This window comes from Leucoraja erinacea, chromosome 16 (assembly GCF_028641065.1).
Source record: "Leucoraja erinacea ecotype New England chromosome 16, Leri_hhj_1, whole genome shotgun sequence".
Lineage (NCBI taxonomy): Eukaryota > Metazoa > Chordata > Chondrichthyes > Rajiformes > Rajidae > Leucoraja > Leucoraja erinaceus.
In genome coordinates this window covers 33,045-48,207 of record NC_073392.1, presented here as the reverse complement: position 1 = coordinate 48,207, position 15,163 = coordinate 33,045, and the positions used below count along the sequence as shown (strand labels likewise).

Below are 15,163 nucleotides of genomic sequence, written 5' to 3'. Positions count from 1 at the left end.
AGAATTTTTCGAGGCTGTAACTAGTAGCGTGGATAGGGGAGAACCATTGGATGTGGTGTATCTGGACTTCCAGAAGGCTTTCGACAAGGTCCCACATAAGAGATTAGTATACAAACTTAAAGCACATGGCATTGGGGGTTCAGTATTGATGTGGATAGAAAACTGGCTGGCAAACAGGAAGCAAAGAGTAGGAGTAAACGGGTCCTTTTCACAATGGCAGGCAGTGACTAGTGGGGTACCGCAAGGCTCAGTACTGGGACCCCAGCTATTTACAATATATATTAATGATCTGGATGAGGGAATTGAAGGCAATATCTCCAAGTTTGCGGATGACACTAAGCTGGGGGGCAGTGTTAGGTGTGAAGAGGATGCTAGGAGACTGCAAGGTGACTTGGATAGGCTGGGTGAGTGGGCAAATGTTTGGCAGATGCAGTTTAATGTGGATAAATGTGAGGTTATCCATTTTGGTGGCAAAAACGGGAAAGCAGATTATTATCTAAACGGTGGCCGATTGGAAAGGGGGAGATGCAGCGAGACCTGGGTGTCATGGTACACCAGTCATTGAAGGTAGGCATGCAGGTGCAGCAGGCAGTAAAGAAAGCGAATGGCATGTTGGCTTTCATAGCAAGAGGATTTGAGTATAGGAGCAGGGAGGTTCTACTGCAGTTGTATAGGGTCTTGGTGAGACCACACCTGGAGTATTGCGTGCAGTTTTGGTCTCCAAATCTGAGGAAGGACATTATTGCCATAGAGGGAGTGCAGAGAAGGTTCACCAGACTGATTCCTGGGATGTCAGGACTGTCTTATGAAGAAAGACTGGATAGACTTGGTTTATACTCTCTAGAGTTTAGGAGATTGAGAGGGGATCTTATAGAAACTTACAAAATTCTTAAGGGGTTGGACAGGCTAGATGCAGGAAGATTGTTCCCGATGTTGGGGAAGTCCAGGACAAGTGGTCACAGCTTAAGGATAAGGGGGAAATCCTTTAAAACCGAGATGAGGAAAACTTTTTTCACACAGAGAGTGGTGAATCTCTGGAACTCTCTGCCACAGAGGGTAGTTGAGGCCAGTTCATTGGCTATATTTAAGAGGGTGTTAGATGTGGCCCTTGTGGCCGGGGGGATCAGAGGGTATGGAGAGAAGGCAGGTACGGGATACTGAGTTGGATGATCAGCCATGATCATATTAAATGGCGGTGCAGGCTCGAAGGGCCGAATGGCCTACTCCTGCACCTAATTTCTATGTTTCTATGTTTCTATCTGTGGAGAACATGGATAGGTGATGTTTCACAGAGTGCTGGAGTAACTCAGCGGGTCAGGCAGCATCTGTGGAGAACATGGATAGGTGACGTTTCACAGAGTGCTGGAGTAACTCAGTGGGTCAGGCAGCATTTCTGGAGAAAAAGGATGGGTGACGTTTCAGGTCCAGATCCGACCTGACCATGGTCCCTACCCGAAACGTCACCTATCCTTTTTCTCCAGAGATGCTGCCTGACCTAATGAGTTACTCCAGCACTCGGTGTCCATCTTTGATATAAATTAGCATTTGCAGTTGTTTTCTACATAAATATAAAATAATATATTTTGGGAAAAGTGTTTCAAAATTTGCTTTAATAGCCCCTTTAAAAAAAATCCCTAATATATTAAAAAACTGCAGTATATTTACTGCAACTGATCCATGCATTTTAAATTCTCATCTGTTTCTGTGGAAAAAGCATTACACACATGCAGAACACTAATAAACTCAGGATCTCATCTGTAAATATCCAGAAGTTGGTTACCCCTAATGATGTTAAAACCAGATCATTTTAACGTTGTTAAGACTGCAAAATCCATTTCTTTTCAATTATAGGGGAGGATCTCTTTGTATTGGGTTGCATGAGGCTGGAATTGGGAATTGTTTTCCCACCTCAATCTTCCTAATTTGACTTTGCTGTCTGACATACATCATCTTATTATTTATTTGTAGATCAAGTTAGTGTACAAAAATGATTTTTTGAATTATTATTTTAATATTTGTGACATTTTATGCCAGCATAATGTGTTGCATGGAACCATTTGAGGAGAAGATGGGCATATTTGGCATGTGCAAGAAATGAGTCTATCCTAGTAGGCATTTCTTCCCATGACTTTTTCTCGTGTATTATTAATGGAAATGGAACTTGATTGTTAAGGTTTGTATACTTTAGAGTAGTGACTTCTGCCCATTGATATAGAATGGCTACAGACCTGCAGAACAATATATCTTTATAAGAATAAATGTTACATTTATGTGCAGTCAGACCATTTAAATCATCCTTAATTCTGGCAACCTAAATTAGCCAATAAAGTTTGTGCATTTTATTTATTCACTAACTGACTAATTAGTTTGGGATTATTTTCTAGTCTGTTGGGAAAATAATTTAATATACTTTATTTTTATTTAATTTAAATTATTTGACGGGCTGATCAATTTTTGAGGTTGTAATTTTGTACAATTTTATATTAGAAAATTTGCATATTCATTTTCATTTGCAAACTTACAATCTTTTATTTTCTGCAAAAGTAGTAACTTTTTTATTTAATGGGGAAAAAAATGAAGAAACATTTAAATATGCAACAAATATATAAACTTTAATGTGGAAAGAGAAACAAGGACTATGTGCAACCTTCAGAGATCATGGATGAAAACATTGATGGTGTGGCTGCACAGTGAATTGTATTACTTTTTTAATTGAGCAACAAGGTCAGCCTGTTAATTCAACATTTTGACCACTTTTTTTAGTCAATTTAATGACTGTACTGCATCATCTGACCCTTTCCATTGACTCCAATAGTTTAAAGCCTAACTGTCTTTCTTGTATCATTTTGCTTTTTAGGGTCGACCCTGAAACGGCTATGCCTTGGCAAAGATCGCAGTAGTAACTATCCAACTTCTCTATACATAGCTTGAACATTACATTTGTTAGAAATTAGTTCTTGATTTACTGTGGAGCTTGTTTTATATTTTAAGGTAGATTTACGCATCACTGGTGAATTGTTTGCTTTGCCTCGATATAATTGCATGTGCTTCTGCTGATGTGTATGCAATAGGGACATGTGAATTTAATTTATACCAACATTGTCCTCTAACATTGATTTCTTCAGTTTTAGCAACTAAATATTTATTTACAGTTATGTTTACAAAAGATAAGCAAATTGGAATTATGCATTTATTTTTCTTTCACCCCCAGGGTCTTCAAGTAGCAGCAGTACAAGTCATTCAGTGCAGCGGGTCTTGAACCAACACCAGTCCCAGCCTCAACAAGAGCAATCACCTCCACAACCCTCTCAAACCAACAACAGTAACAACAAGAAGGGAACTTTTACAGATGACCTGCACAAACTTGTAGATGACTGGACCAAAGAAACAGTGGGAGCGGCACAATTCAAGCCTTCCTTAAATCAATTAAAGCAGAACCAGCATAGATTTGATGTGGAGGTCAGGCAGAAACTCTCCCAACCTGATGTGAGTGTAAAGAGATTTGCATCTTCGTTTCATGTTATCAAATTATAGTGAATGTTTGACTCAAAATTTAGGTATGAAACACCAAGGTAAAGATGATTTAATATAAATGTAATAAAACTTATTCACGTTGTATTTAAATAACAAAAGTTTTTCACTGTACCACGGTACATATGACAATAAACTAAACTAATTTATTCATGGAGAAAAATCTATTAAACATTTGTATTGACTAATCTGTCGGGAGAGATCGATCAGCCATGATTGAATGGCAAAGTAAACTTGATGGGCTGAATGGCCTAATTCTGCTTCTGTCATATGACCTTATGACCTAAAATATTAATGTACTTTTGATGATAACTGACAACGTTCTATCTCAGAATAATACGTTTAGCAGTAGTCTTGAAGCTGTATTGTGGTGTATCTCAGGGATATTAACCAGCATCCTGATTTTACTTTGTATTTGCTAAATTATGTGTATCTGACCTGTGTTTTATTCATGTACTTTTTGTTCTAAATGTACTGAAATCATATCATCATCACATTCACAATAGTACTTTATTAGCCAAGTATATTTTGCAACATACGAAGAATTTCATTTGCCAAGTCAGTCATACAAATAAAAAACAACGGAACCCACAAAATAAATTTTAACATAAACAGCCACCACAGTGGCTCCTCCACATTCTGCACTGATGGAAGGCGAAAAATAGTTCAATCTCTCCCCTTCTTTGCTCTACCCCGGTCGGGGGCCTGGAGCCGTCCGTTGAAGGGACGATCTTGACCCGTAGCCAGTGGTGTTTGAACCCACCACATTGGAGGGATGTCAGCTCCCCCGTGCCGGCAATCGGACCCCGGGTCGGGGCTCGTTGGAGCTTCCGACTCGGCCTCTCCCGTGACTGCGAGCTCCCGATGGAATGTCCGCAGGCCGCGGTTGGAGCAAGGGATCAGCTCCGATGTTAAGTCCATGCCCCACGGTGGGGCCCAAGTTCAGGCCGAGGAGGCCTCCAATTCCATCGATGTTAGGCCGAAGAGTGACCGGAGATACGACCCGGAAAACAATCGCATCTCCGGCAAGGTAAGAGACTGATAAAAAAAGTTTTCCCTGACCCCCTCCCCCTCCCCCACATAAAACAAATGGACATTTACACAAACTTTTAAAACACACTAAAAATTAAAAAAAAGACGAAAAACAGAGACTGTTGGCAGGGCTACCAAACGTACGGCGCCCCTATTATATCATTATAGCATTTTATAACGTTCCTCGTGGTAGGCTGATCCAGAAGATTAAAATGCACGGGATTAACAGTGACTTGGTTGTATAGATTCAGAACTGTCTTACTGATAGAGGGTTGTGTTGGAAGGACAATAGAAACATAGAAACATAGAAATTAGGTGCAGGAGTAGGCCATTCGGCCCTTCGAGCCTGCACCGCCATTCAATATGATCATGGCTGATCATCCAACTCAGTATCCCGTACCTGCCTTCTCTCCATACCCCCTGATCCCCTTAGCCACAAGGGCCACATCTAACTCCCTCTTAAATATAGCCAATGAAGTGGCCTCAACTACCCTCTGTCGCCGAGAGTTCCAGAGATTCACCACCCTGCGTCAAAAAAGTTCTTCTCATCTCGGTTTTAAAAGGATTTCCCCTTTATCCTTAAGCTGTGACCCCTTGTCCTGGACTTCCCCAACATCGGGAACAATCTTCCTGCATCTAGCCTGTCCAACCCCTTAAGAATTTTGTAAGTTTCTATAAGATCCCCTCTCAATCTTCTAAATTCTAGAGAGTATAAACCAAGTCTATCCAGTCTTTCTTCATAAGACAGTCCTGACATCCCAGGAATCAGTCTGGTGAACCGTCTCTGCACTCCCTCTATGGCAATAATGTCCTTCCTCAGATTTGGAGACCAAAACTGTACGCAATACTCCAGGTGTGGTCTCACCAAGACCCTGTACAACTGCAGTAGAACCTCTCTGCTCCTATACTCAAATCCTTTTGCAAGAAATTGCAATATTCAGGCTGGAGATCATTGATCAGTAGAGATCTGTGCTGGGACCTCTGCTGTTTGTTAGATTTATAAATGAACATAGACGAATTGGTTGGTAGGTTTATAGATGACACGTAGATTGTTGGGGTTGTAGACTATGAGGAAGACTGTCATTGTATCCAGTGGGATGGATATTAGCCTCTGAAATGGCAGATGGAGTTTAATCCGAGCAAGTGTGAGGTGGTGCAAGGTCAAATGTAAGAGGAAAATGCACTATTAATGACAAGACCCTTAAGAGCATTGTGTACAGAGGGATCTTGGGGGCCCACGTCCATACTTCCCTGAAAGTGCCAACACAAGTAGATAGAGTGATCAAGAGGGTTAAGATTTCAATGGTTGGGGCATTGAGTGTCAGGACGTAGTGATGCAGCTGAATAGGACTTTGGTCAGACCGTATATTGGAGTATTGCAAGCAGTTCAGGTCACCCCATTACAGGAAACCTTTCATTAAAGTGGATGTGTGGATTAGGGGATAATCAGCTACCGGGAGAGGATAGATAGACTTGGATTGTTTTCTCTGGAATGTGAGGGGGACCTGGTAGAAGTATATAAAATTGTGAGAGGCATAGATGGGGTACAGTGAGAATATTTTCTCCATATTTAATACTATGTACTCTAATATTAAATACTAGAGGGCATTGATTTAGTGCACGGGGGGGGCAAAGTTGAAAGGAGATGTGCGGGGCAAGTTTTTTTACAAAGGTTGGTGGGTGCCTGGATCGCAGTGCTGGGGGTGGTGGTGAAGGCAGCTCAAAAATGGCATTGAAGAGAATTTTGAATAGACACAGGGAATGGATCATGTGCAGGTAAATAAGAGTTGGTCATGGCAACATGTTCGGCACAGACTTAGTGGGCCGAAGGGTTGTACTGTTTATGTTCTATGCCGGTTTATCAAATACATTTGTAACATTTTGATCTCGTTTTAGGGAAGAGCTGCAGCAGGGAAGATGAGAAATGTTTCTGCTCCGGTGACATGTCCAGCAGCAGCTGCTTTAGCACCAGGGAATTCAACAATACCAGCAGGAGTGTCAACTGCTCCTATCCCTGGTCCATTGCCTGCTTACGTGCTGCCTCTGTGTCAGTATGGTGGAGTCATCCCAACAACAATATATGGTGTACACTGGCAAGGTCTCTCAAGTTCAGCATTGCAGCCTGGACTGTTAAATACTCAAGGGATTTCTTCATTTCCTTCTCTCAACAAAGGGGGCCTACAGATGTTTCCAGTACCACTCCAGAAACCCATTATAAACCCATCTGGGCCCAACATGAGGACTACTTAGCTTTGTGATGAAGAATCTGAAATAATAAGGGCACGGGGAAAATAATTTTTGGGAAGAGTTTGATTTAACTGCTTTCTGTGTACATACAAAATGAAAGATAAGATGGAAGTTGAATATTATTGGCAACCAGACTGGGCTTGCTGGTGCACATGGCCATATGCAGCATTGAGCAATCACTGAAATATTTTCACAAAGTTGCTGAAAGCTTGATAGTTCTTGGGTCATAGTTGCATTTGTCTTGCAATTCAGACACTTTATATTTTGCTTTATATATTTAATTAACACTAAATGTTAAGTTGCATTACTTGAATGGATCTTGAGATATATTTAATAAGCCTGCAGGAGTTCAGTGCCTTGAATTATGCTTTTCAGTGTTCACTGGGAAGAAATGTTTGCAAGGGTTTTTTTAAGTTTATACTGTGGTCTGTTGGACATGTTTTAGTTTATTTAAGAAAGGCTAGATGGTTTACAAGATGTCTATTGGGTAACTTAGCTATCTGCACATGAACAATGAATATGTTGCTTTACTGTCTTTGCCACATGAAAATAACTAAATGCTGCTAGTTCTCCCTTTTCCAGGGGCTTATTATCACATACCGTGGAATGATTTAGCTGCTGTTCAATCTACTGCTAGTAGGATATCTAAATCATTTTGATTCTAAATTTATTTAGAATAAAAATCAAAATCTTATCTTCATGCTATGTTGAAGTATCTGCACGTCTGTTCACTCATGTTGTGGTATTGTTTTAGAGAAGCACTGAACTGAGTTTGAATTGTGGATTCACCAACAGTATTAATATGACACAAAAATCTGTCTTGTCTTCCATGTTATCTTTTGCTTTTCAAAGATGCAAACGGTTTTGATTTATCGATACTTAACCATGAACAGATTAGACTGAGAATAATCTACTTAAGAGATGGCAAGGAAATGGGTTTCTTCAGTTAAATTGTAACTTACCCACCATATAGGTTTCTTTTCTTTAAGGATAATGTATTTTTGGCAAAGGAACAAATCGCACTGTTGTATTGTTGATCCTCATGATAGACGTGAATAGATAAACTACCAGGTGGAGCATGATGGGGGATAACAGGCAAGAGAGAGGTAAGGAAGGCAGATGAAGGTTTACTGCTCTGATTTCTTTCCAGCAATATTTTATACCACATGCTGAAAGGCAGAGATGACGTGCTGCCAATCTGTGAAGAACTGTAACTGTACTTCTGAGTTTTGCTATCTAAATGATTTTTGTTTATACCCTTTAATATTTTATCAAATCGGTTAGAATTGTAATTTTGTAGAACATGTGCAGAGTTCTCTGCCTTGGCAAAATATTTCCTGTAGTAAGAGATTTCTGTTCTCTGTACTTTGCATTTATTTGTTTATTTGTGTCTATGTTTCATGAGCAAAAATGGAAAATATAACAATCAGACATCTAATGCTTGCACTAAGAACAATTGGATTGCTTTCCTTGTTAAATAGCATTGTTTTACTGACATGGTCAGTGACACTCAAATCACAGATTGTAACAGTTTAAGGAAATAAATAAAACATATTTTGTGCTTGACTTTCTATATGCAATTGTATGTTTTTTCCATATGACTAGAAATCCAATTTACTTTTCAGCATGGAGATAATGAAAGCTGAACTTTACTATTTTTCACTTTTAATTTTCTTAGATGTTGTGATTTTACTTTCTGATTTCCATCAATACATGAGTGGTCTGCAGAGTAGGACCAACACATGTATACAAAACTACACAATGAGTATATTCATGTTAACAGATATATAAATTTTTATATAAAGCGTGGATATATTCCAGTCATAGTGACCCCACTCCACTGCACTACGAGTTCAAAAGAACAATGCTGACCAAATTGTACTCGCGGAAAAATTTTCAACATGCTGAAACATAATCCGCGACCTAGCTGAGGCTTTTTTTTTACTCGTAGGTTTAGTCGAGGTAAGTCGTAGTAGGTCATAATGCTATCGTAGGTAATCAAAGGCAATCGTCGAGAAACAAAAGGTAAGTAAACTGAACGGTAATGTTAAATGCCCGCGAAACTTTATTAAAAGTTGTCTGGCTTCTTAAAAGTGTCTCCGCTCCATCTCCCCCCCACGCTCTCTAAAGGTCGGCCCGTAAGTGTGCCGTCTTTTACCTTCCTGTTCATCACGGGTGTGAATTTCAGACAGCGCTCCCCCTATTTCCCTGCCCACACCGACCCGCATTTGCGATGTGTTTGTGCGGACGGTCGATCCAGCTCGAGGCGAGTGCCCTCGAGCTTGAAGGTCGCCGCAGTGGGACAGCCCCTTTACCAATGACCACCTACGACCATGTGTCTGCGAGCTTGTGGCGAGTGCAAACTCTCCTAAACACGCAAATATGGTCGCCATAGTGGGACAGGCCCTTAACAATCATCCTCAAGTTTCCCTCAGTGTCCGGCTTGGCGCCAGTGGGGGGGGTGACGCCTGGTCGTGGCCGGAGCGAGCGGACAATCGCTTCCCACCAATTTTCCTTGGCGCTGAGGCTTGTCTGGGTTTCGCGCAGACGGACAGCGGTCTCCGCCAATCGGACGGACTGCCCCCCCCCATGGCCCAACGCCGTGGCCGGAGCGAGGTCCAATGGTCAGCGAGGGGGGGGGGGACATGGCGGGGTCTATAAAAGGCGGCGCTGTGGTCCAGTGTCTGTGGACGAGTGGCCGGAGAGTGGCCGCGCCGCGCGCCCCCGCCCCGAGCGGACAGCGGCGCCCCCGCCCGCCAGGGATCCATCCCACTGGTCAGCGAGGCTTCACCGGCCGGACCGGGTCTGCGTTCCGGACACGACCAACGGTCAAGGTGAAAGACATCGCCCCTCTCCCGCAGTTGAATAAAATATCTTTTCAGGGGTCACTCCTTCCTTCCCGCCCGCCCTGTCCAGAGGGTCGAGGGGTGAGTATGAAGGGGGTGAGGGCGGGGAGTCTCTTTCTTGTGTCATTTTGCTCCATTGATGGTGTTCGCGGTTACACTCACCGGCGCTAAGTCCCCGCAAGTCCAGCTACAAACATCTGCAGGTCAGGTTGGCTCTGAGATGATCCAGCCTCTGTGACCAGCCTTGAAGACGATGGCGTGGATGGGAGACCGCCACCGAGATGTAATTCCAGCCCGAGATCTTGTCGAAGATCTCCTCGGTCAGAAAAAAAAATCAGCTGGAGGAACTCAGCGGGTCAGGCAGCATCTGTGGAGGGAATGGACAGACGACGTTTTGGATCTTGACCCTTCAAGACTCCATTCTTGTCTCCATTTCACTCCGTCCAACAAAGGCCCTTTTAAGAGCCACTAGAAAGAGCTGCAACTTCATCCACGCCCGCGCTCTCATCATCAACATCTTACAACTGGCAGCGACCTGGTGCTCGGGAGAATCCACGGCGTTTAATAAATCTGTCAAACTCGCCCGGCCACACACACAAGGGCACACACACACACACACACGGGCACACACACACACACACGGGCACACACACACACACAGGGAAACACACACACACACGGGCACACGCACACACACGGGCACACACACACACACACCTACACACGGGCACACACACACACGGGCACACACACACACACACACACACACACGGGCACACACACACACACGGGCACACACACACACGCACACACACACACACACGGGCACACACACACACGGGCACACACACACACGGACACACACATACACACGCACACACACGGCAACACACACACACACAGGGAAACACACACACACAGGGAAACACACACACACACAGGGACACACACACACACACAATCACACACACACACACACAGGGAAACACACACACACACACACACACACACAGGCACACACACACACACACACACGGAGAGGGAGACCCATACACACAGAGAAACACACACACACACACACACACAGGGAGAGACACACACACACACACCCTCCTTCCTCTCTCGCTTCACTGGGGACAATTTACAATTTTTGCCGAAGCCAATTAACCTACAATCCTGCACGTCTTTGGAGTGTGGGAGGAAACCGGAGCACCCGGAGAAAACGCACGCAGGTCATGGGGAGAACGTGCAAACTCCGCACAGACAGCACCCGCGGTCGGGATGGAACCCGGGTCTCTGGCGCTGTGAGGCAGCAACTCTACCATTGCACCACCGTGCCACACAAAGTTACTCCAGCACTTTGTATCTTGTAAACCAGCTTCTGCAGTTCCTTATGTCCGCATATCATTGCGATGGCCATTCTATCTCCCCTCAATTTCTCTCTCCTCCGTCTCCCCGTCCACCCCTCTCTCTCTCTCACTTTACCGCAGGTAGTTGAGGCAGGTACTATCACTACATTGAAGTTACATTTAAACAGATGGATGACACGTTTAGATATGGGCCAAATGCAGGCAAGTGGGACTAGTGTAGGTGGGGCATGTTGGCTGGTGTGGGCAAGTTGGGCTGAATGGCCTGTTTCTGTGACTAGTATAGATGGGCATGTGGGCATGTGGGCAAGTGGGGTATGTGGGCTGAAGGGCCTGTTTCTGGGACTAGTATAGATGGGGCATGTTGGTCAGTGTGGGCAAGGTGGGCTGAAGGGCCTGTTTCCATGCAGGGTGACCGACTCAGATGAGGCTTGGGGATGTGGATGTAATGCTGAGGCTTTATTAGGTGCTGGTGAGGCCACAAATGGAGTATTGTGAGGAGTTTTGGACCCCATAGCTGAGGAGGGATGTGCTGGCTCTGGAGAGGGTTTACAAGAATGATTCTGGAGATGATTGGGTTCATAAGGAATAGAAGTAGAATCAGGCCATTCGGCCCATCGTCTACTCTGCTATTCAGTCATGGCTGATCTCTCTCCCTCCTAACCCCATTCTCCTGCCTTTCCCCATAACCTCTAACACCCGTACTAATCAAGAATCTATCTCTGCCTCAAAAAGAAAATCGACTGATGTGGTCTCCACAGTCGTCTGGCAATTAATTCCACATATTCACCACTCTGATTAAATAAATTTCTCCTCATCTCCTTCCTAAAAGAATGTTCTTTAATTCTGAGGCTGTGACCTCTGGTCCTAGGCTCTCCCACTAGTGGAAACATCTTCTCCGTCCAGGCCTTTCACTATTCTGTATGTTTCAATGAGGTCCCCCTCATTCTTCTAAACTCTAGGGAGTACAGGCCCAGTGCCGACAAACGCTCATTATAGGTTAACCCACTAATTCCTGGGATGGTTCTTGTAACCCTCTCCAGAGCGAGCATATTAATGTATGAGGAGTATACAAAGACACTGGGCCTGTACTCGGTGTAGTTTAGAAGAACGAGGGGGGGGGGGGGGGGGGGGGGGCTACACATTGAAGCCTACATTGATTAAAAAAATACATCTATTGATGCTCCTGAACACATCATCAGTGATGTAACCTGGGGTTATTGGGTGTTTCGGGTCTTTCAACATCAGACACCCTCACCCAGGCGACCCAGCCGTGGTTGATCAGACCATGATTTGTGTTCAGGTGGCATTTGCTCCTCCCCGTGGACCTTCTCTCCTGATCCAGAGCCATCTCAAGGCCTCCGCTGCCTCTGTGGTGTTCTTGATGGCTCTGCTCGTCACCACTCCATTGATGCCCAGTGCACTCAAGGCTTTGTAGAGCGATTGCCCTGCAGCCAACCTCGATGGGCATACACCTTGCCTTCCAGCCCAGCTTACGGCTGTCTATGACCAGCCCTTTATACATGGTCATCTTCCTCTCCTGGGCCTCCTCCAGACGGTCCTTCCACGGCACATGAAAGGCCTGGATAGAGTGGATTTGGAGAACTTGCTCATTTAAACAGGAGAATAATATGCATTTACAGAGCAACAAACGTAATGTTCTCACTGAACTCAGACTCACTCAGTCTAAAGAGGGGCCTTGACCCGAAACATCACCCATTCCTTCTCTCCACAGATGCTGCCTGACCCGCTGAGTTACTCCAGCACTCTGTCTATATAATGTTGTCGCAAGCAGGTCTGGAGACATTTTCTAAGAAGGGATCAGGTGATTTTGTTGCCACATGTTTACAGGATTAGACGGCAATGACAGACTGGGGAGGATGCTTTTATTGCATCTTTTGTAGGCATGAAATAATTAGATTGACTGATGGATATAAATAGGAGCTTTAAGCATGGTTAGAGTCACATGCTGCAGGCAGGCAGGCAGATGTTTTAGTGTATGACACATCTGGATCCTGAAATCTGAGGGAGACAGACGTATTTTCCATTTAACAAAATTTGTGAAAATGATTACATTAAAGTGTAAGAAGAAACACAAGGTAGAATTTTGTTTAGGAAGGGACAGCAGAAGTCGATTTAAACCAGAGATAGACACAAAAACCTGGAGTAATTGACAGGATTTGCAGTTTTCTTTTGAGAAGAAGTGAATACTGATGTCATAGAGTGGAAACAGGCCATTCCTTCAACTCAACACTGACCAACTTGCCCACAGCGGCCAACATGCCCCATCTACACCAGTCACCTGGTGTGGAAACAGGCCCTTCAGCCCAACTTGCCCACACCGGCCAACATGCCCCATCTACACTAGTCACCCTGTGTGGAAACAGGCCCTTCAGCCCAACTTGCCCCATCTACACCAGTCACCCGGTGTGGAAACAGGCCCTTCAGCCCAACATCGACCAACATGCCCCATCTACACTAGTCACAGTCAAGGAAACTATCTCTAGCACCATCACTGACTTCATCAACTGCAGCTCCCTGCCCGACCGAGCCTCCAACCTCATCATTCCCCAGCCCCGCACAGCCCGATTTTACCTTCTCCCTAAAATCCACAAACCTGACTGTCCCGGTAGACCCATTGTCTCTGCCTGTTCGTACCCCACCGAACTCATCTCCACATACCTTGACTCCATCCTATCCCCCTTGGATAAATCCCTTCCTACCTATGTTCAAGCCACCTCAGACGCTCTCCACCGTCTCCGCGCATTCCATTCTCTAGGCCCTCACCCCCTCATCTTCACCATGGACGTCCAGTCACTCTACACCTCCATCCCTCACCAGGATGGTCTCAAAGCCCTCCGGTTCTTCCTCGACCAGAGAAGCAACCTATACCCAGCCACTGACACTCTCCTCCGCCTAGTGGAGCTGGTCCTTACCCTCAATAACTTCACGTTTGACTCCTCCCATTTCCTCCAAATACAAGGCGTAGCTATGGGCACACACATGGGCCCCAGCTACGCCTGCCTCTTTGTCGGGTACGTCGAACAATCCTTGTTCAGTACGTACCAGGGCCCCATCCCCGACCTCTACCTCCGTTACATCGACGACTGCTTTGGTGCCACCTCATGCACCCACACACAACTGACTGACTTCATCCACTTCATCACCAACTTCCATCCGGCACTCAAATACACCTGGACTATTTCCGACACTTCCCTACCATTCCTTGACCTCACTATCTCCATCGCAGGTGATAGACTTCTGACCGACATCCACTATAAACCCACTGACTCCCATGGCTATCTGGACTACACTTCTTCCCACCCTGCTTCCTGTAAGGACTCCATCCCCTACTCCCAATTCCTCCGTCTACGCCGCATCTGCTCCCAGGATGAGGCGTTCCATACCAGGGCATCTGAAATGTCCTCATTCTTCAGGGAACTGTGGTTCCCCTCCCCTACTATAGATGAGGATCTCACCAGGGTCTCTTCCATACCCCGTAACACTGCTCTCTCACTCCCCACACTCGCAACAAGGGCAGAATCCCCCTAGTCCTCACCTTTCACCCCACCAGCCGTCACATACAACAAATAATCCTCCATCAGTTTCGCCACCTCCAACGTGACCCCACCACTCGCCACATCTTCCCATCTCCCCCCCGTCTGCTTCCCACAAAGACCGCTCCCTCCGTAACTCCCTTGTCAATTCTTCCCTTCCCTCCCGTACCACCCGCTCCCCGGGCACTTTCCCTTAAGAGATGCAACACTTGTCGCTGTTACCTCCCCCCTCGACTCCGCTCAAGGACCCAAGCAGCCGTTCCAGGTGTGACAGAGGTTCACCTGTATCTCCTCCAACCTCATCTACTGCATCCGCTGCTCTAGATGGCAGCTGATCTACATCGGTGAGACTAAGCGTAGGCTTGGCGATCGTTTCGCCGAAAACCTCCTCTCGGTTCGCATTAACCGACCTGATCTCCCTGTGGCTCAGCTCTTCAACTCCCCTTCCCATTCCCAATCCGACCTCTCTGTCCTGGGCCTCCTCCATTGCCAGAGTGAGCAACACCGGAAACTGGGTGTCAGGGGTTATGGGCAGGACAATGGGGTTAGGAGGGAGAGATAGATTAGCCATGATTGAATGGTA

General features: G+C 45.3%; 1 protein-coding gene across 5 annotated transcripts in view; it reads left to right on the top strand.

Annotated features, from left to right (window-relative positions):
- Window positions 1-8,376, top strand: part of wnk2 (WNK lysine deficient protein kinase 2) — a 140,235-nt gene extending 131,859 nt beyond the window's left edge. For all 5 annotated transcript variants that reach the window (XM_055647484.1, XM_055647485.1, XM_055647483.1 and 2 more), the window contains 3 exons: window positions 2,858-2,899; window positions 3,212-3,486; window positions 6,460-8,376. In XM_055647484.1, the coding sequence (XP_055503459.1) occupies window positions 2,858-2,899; window positions 3,212-3,486; window positions 6,460-6,813 (671 nt within the window). In that variant the 3' untranslated portion in view covers window positions 6,814-8,376. The remainder of the gene's footprint in view (window positions 1-2,857; window positions 2,900-3,211; window positions 3,487-6,459) is intronic.
- The last annotated feature ends 6,787 nt before the right edge of the window (window positions 8,377-15,163 follow it).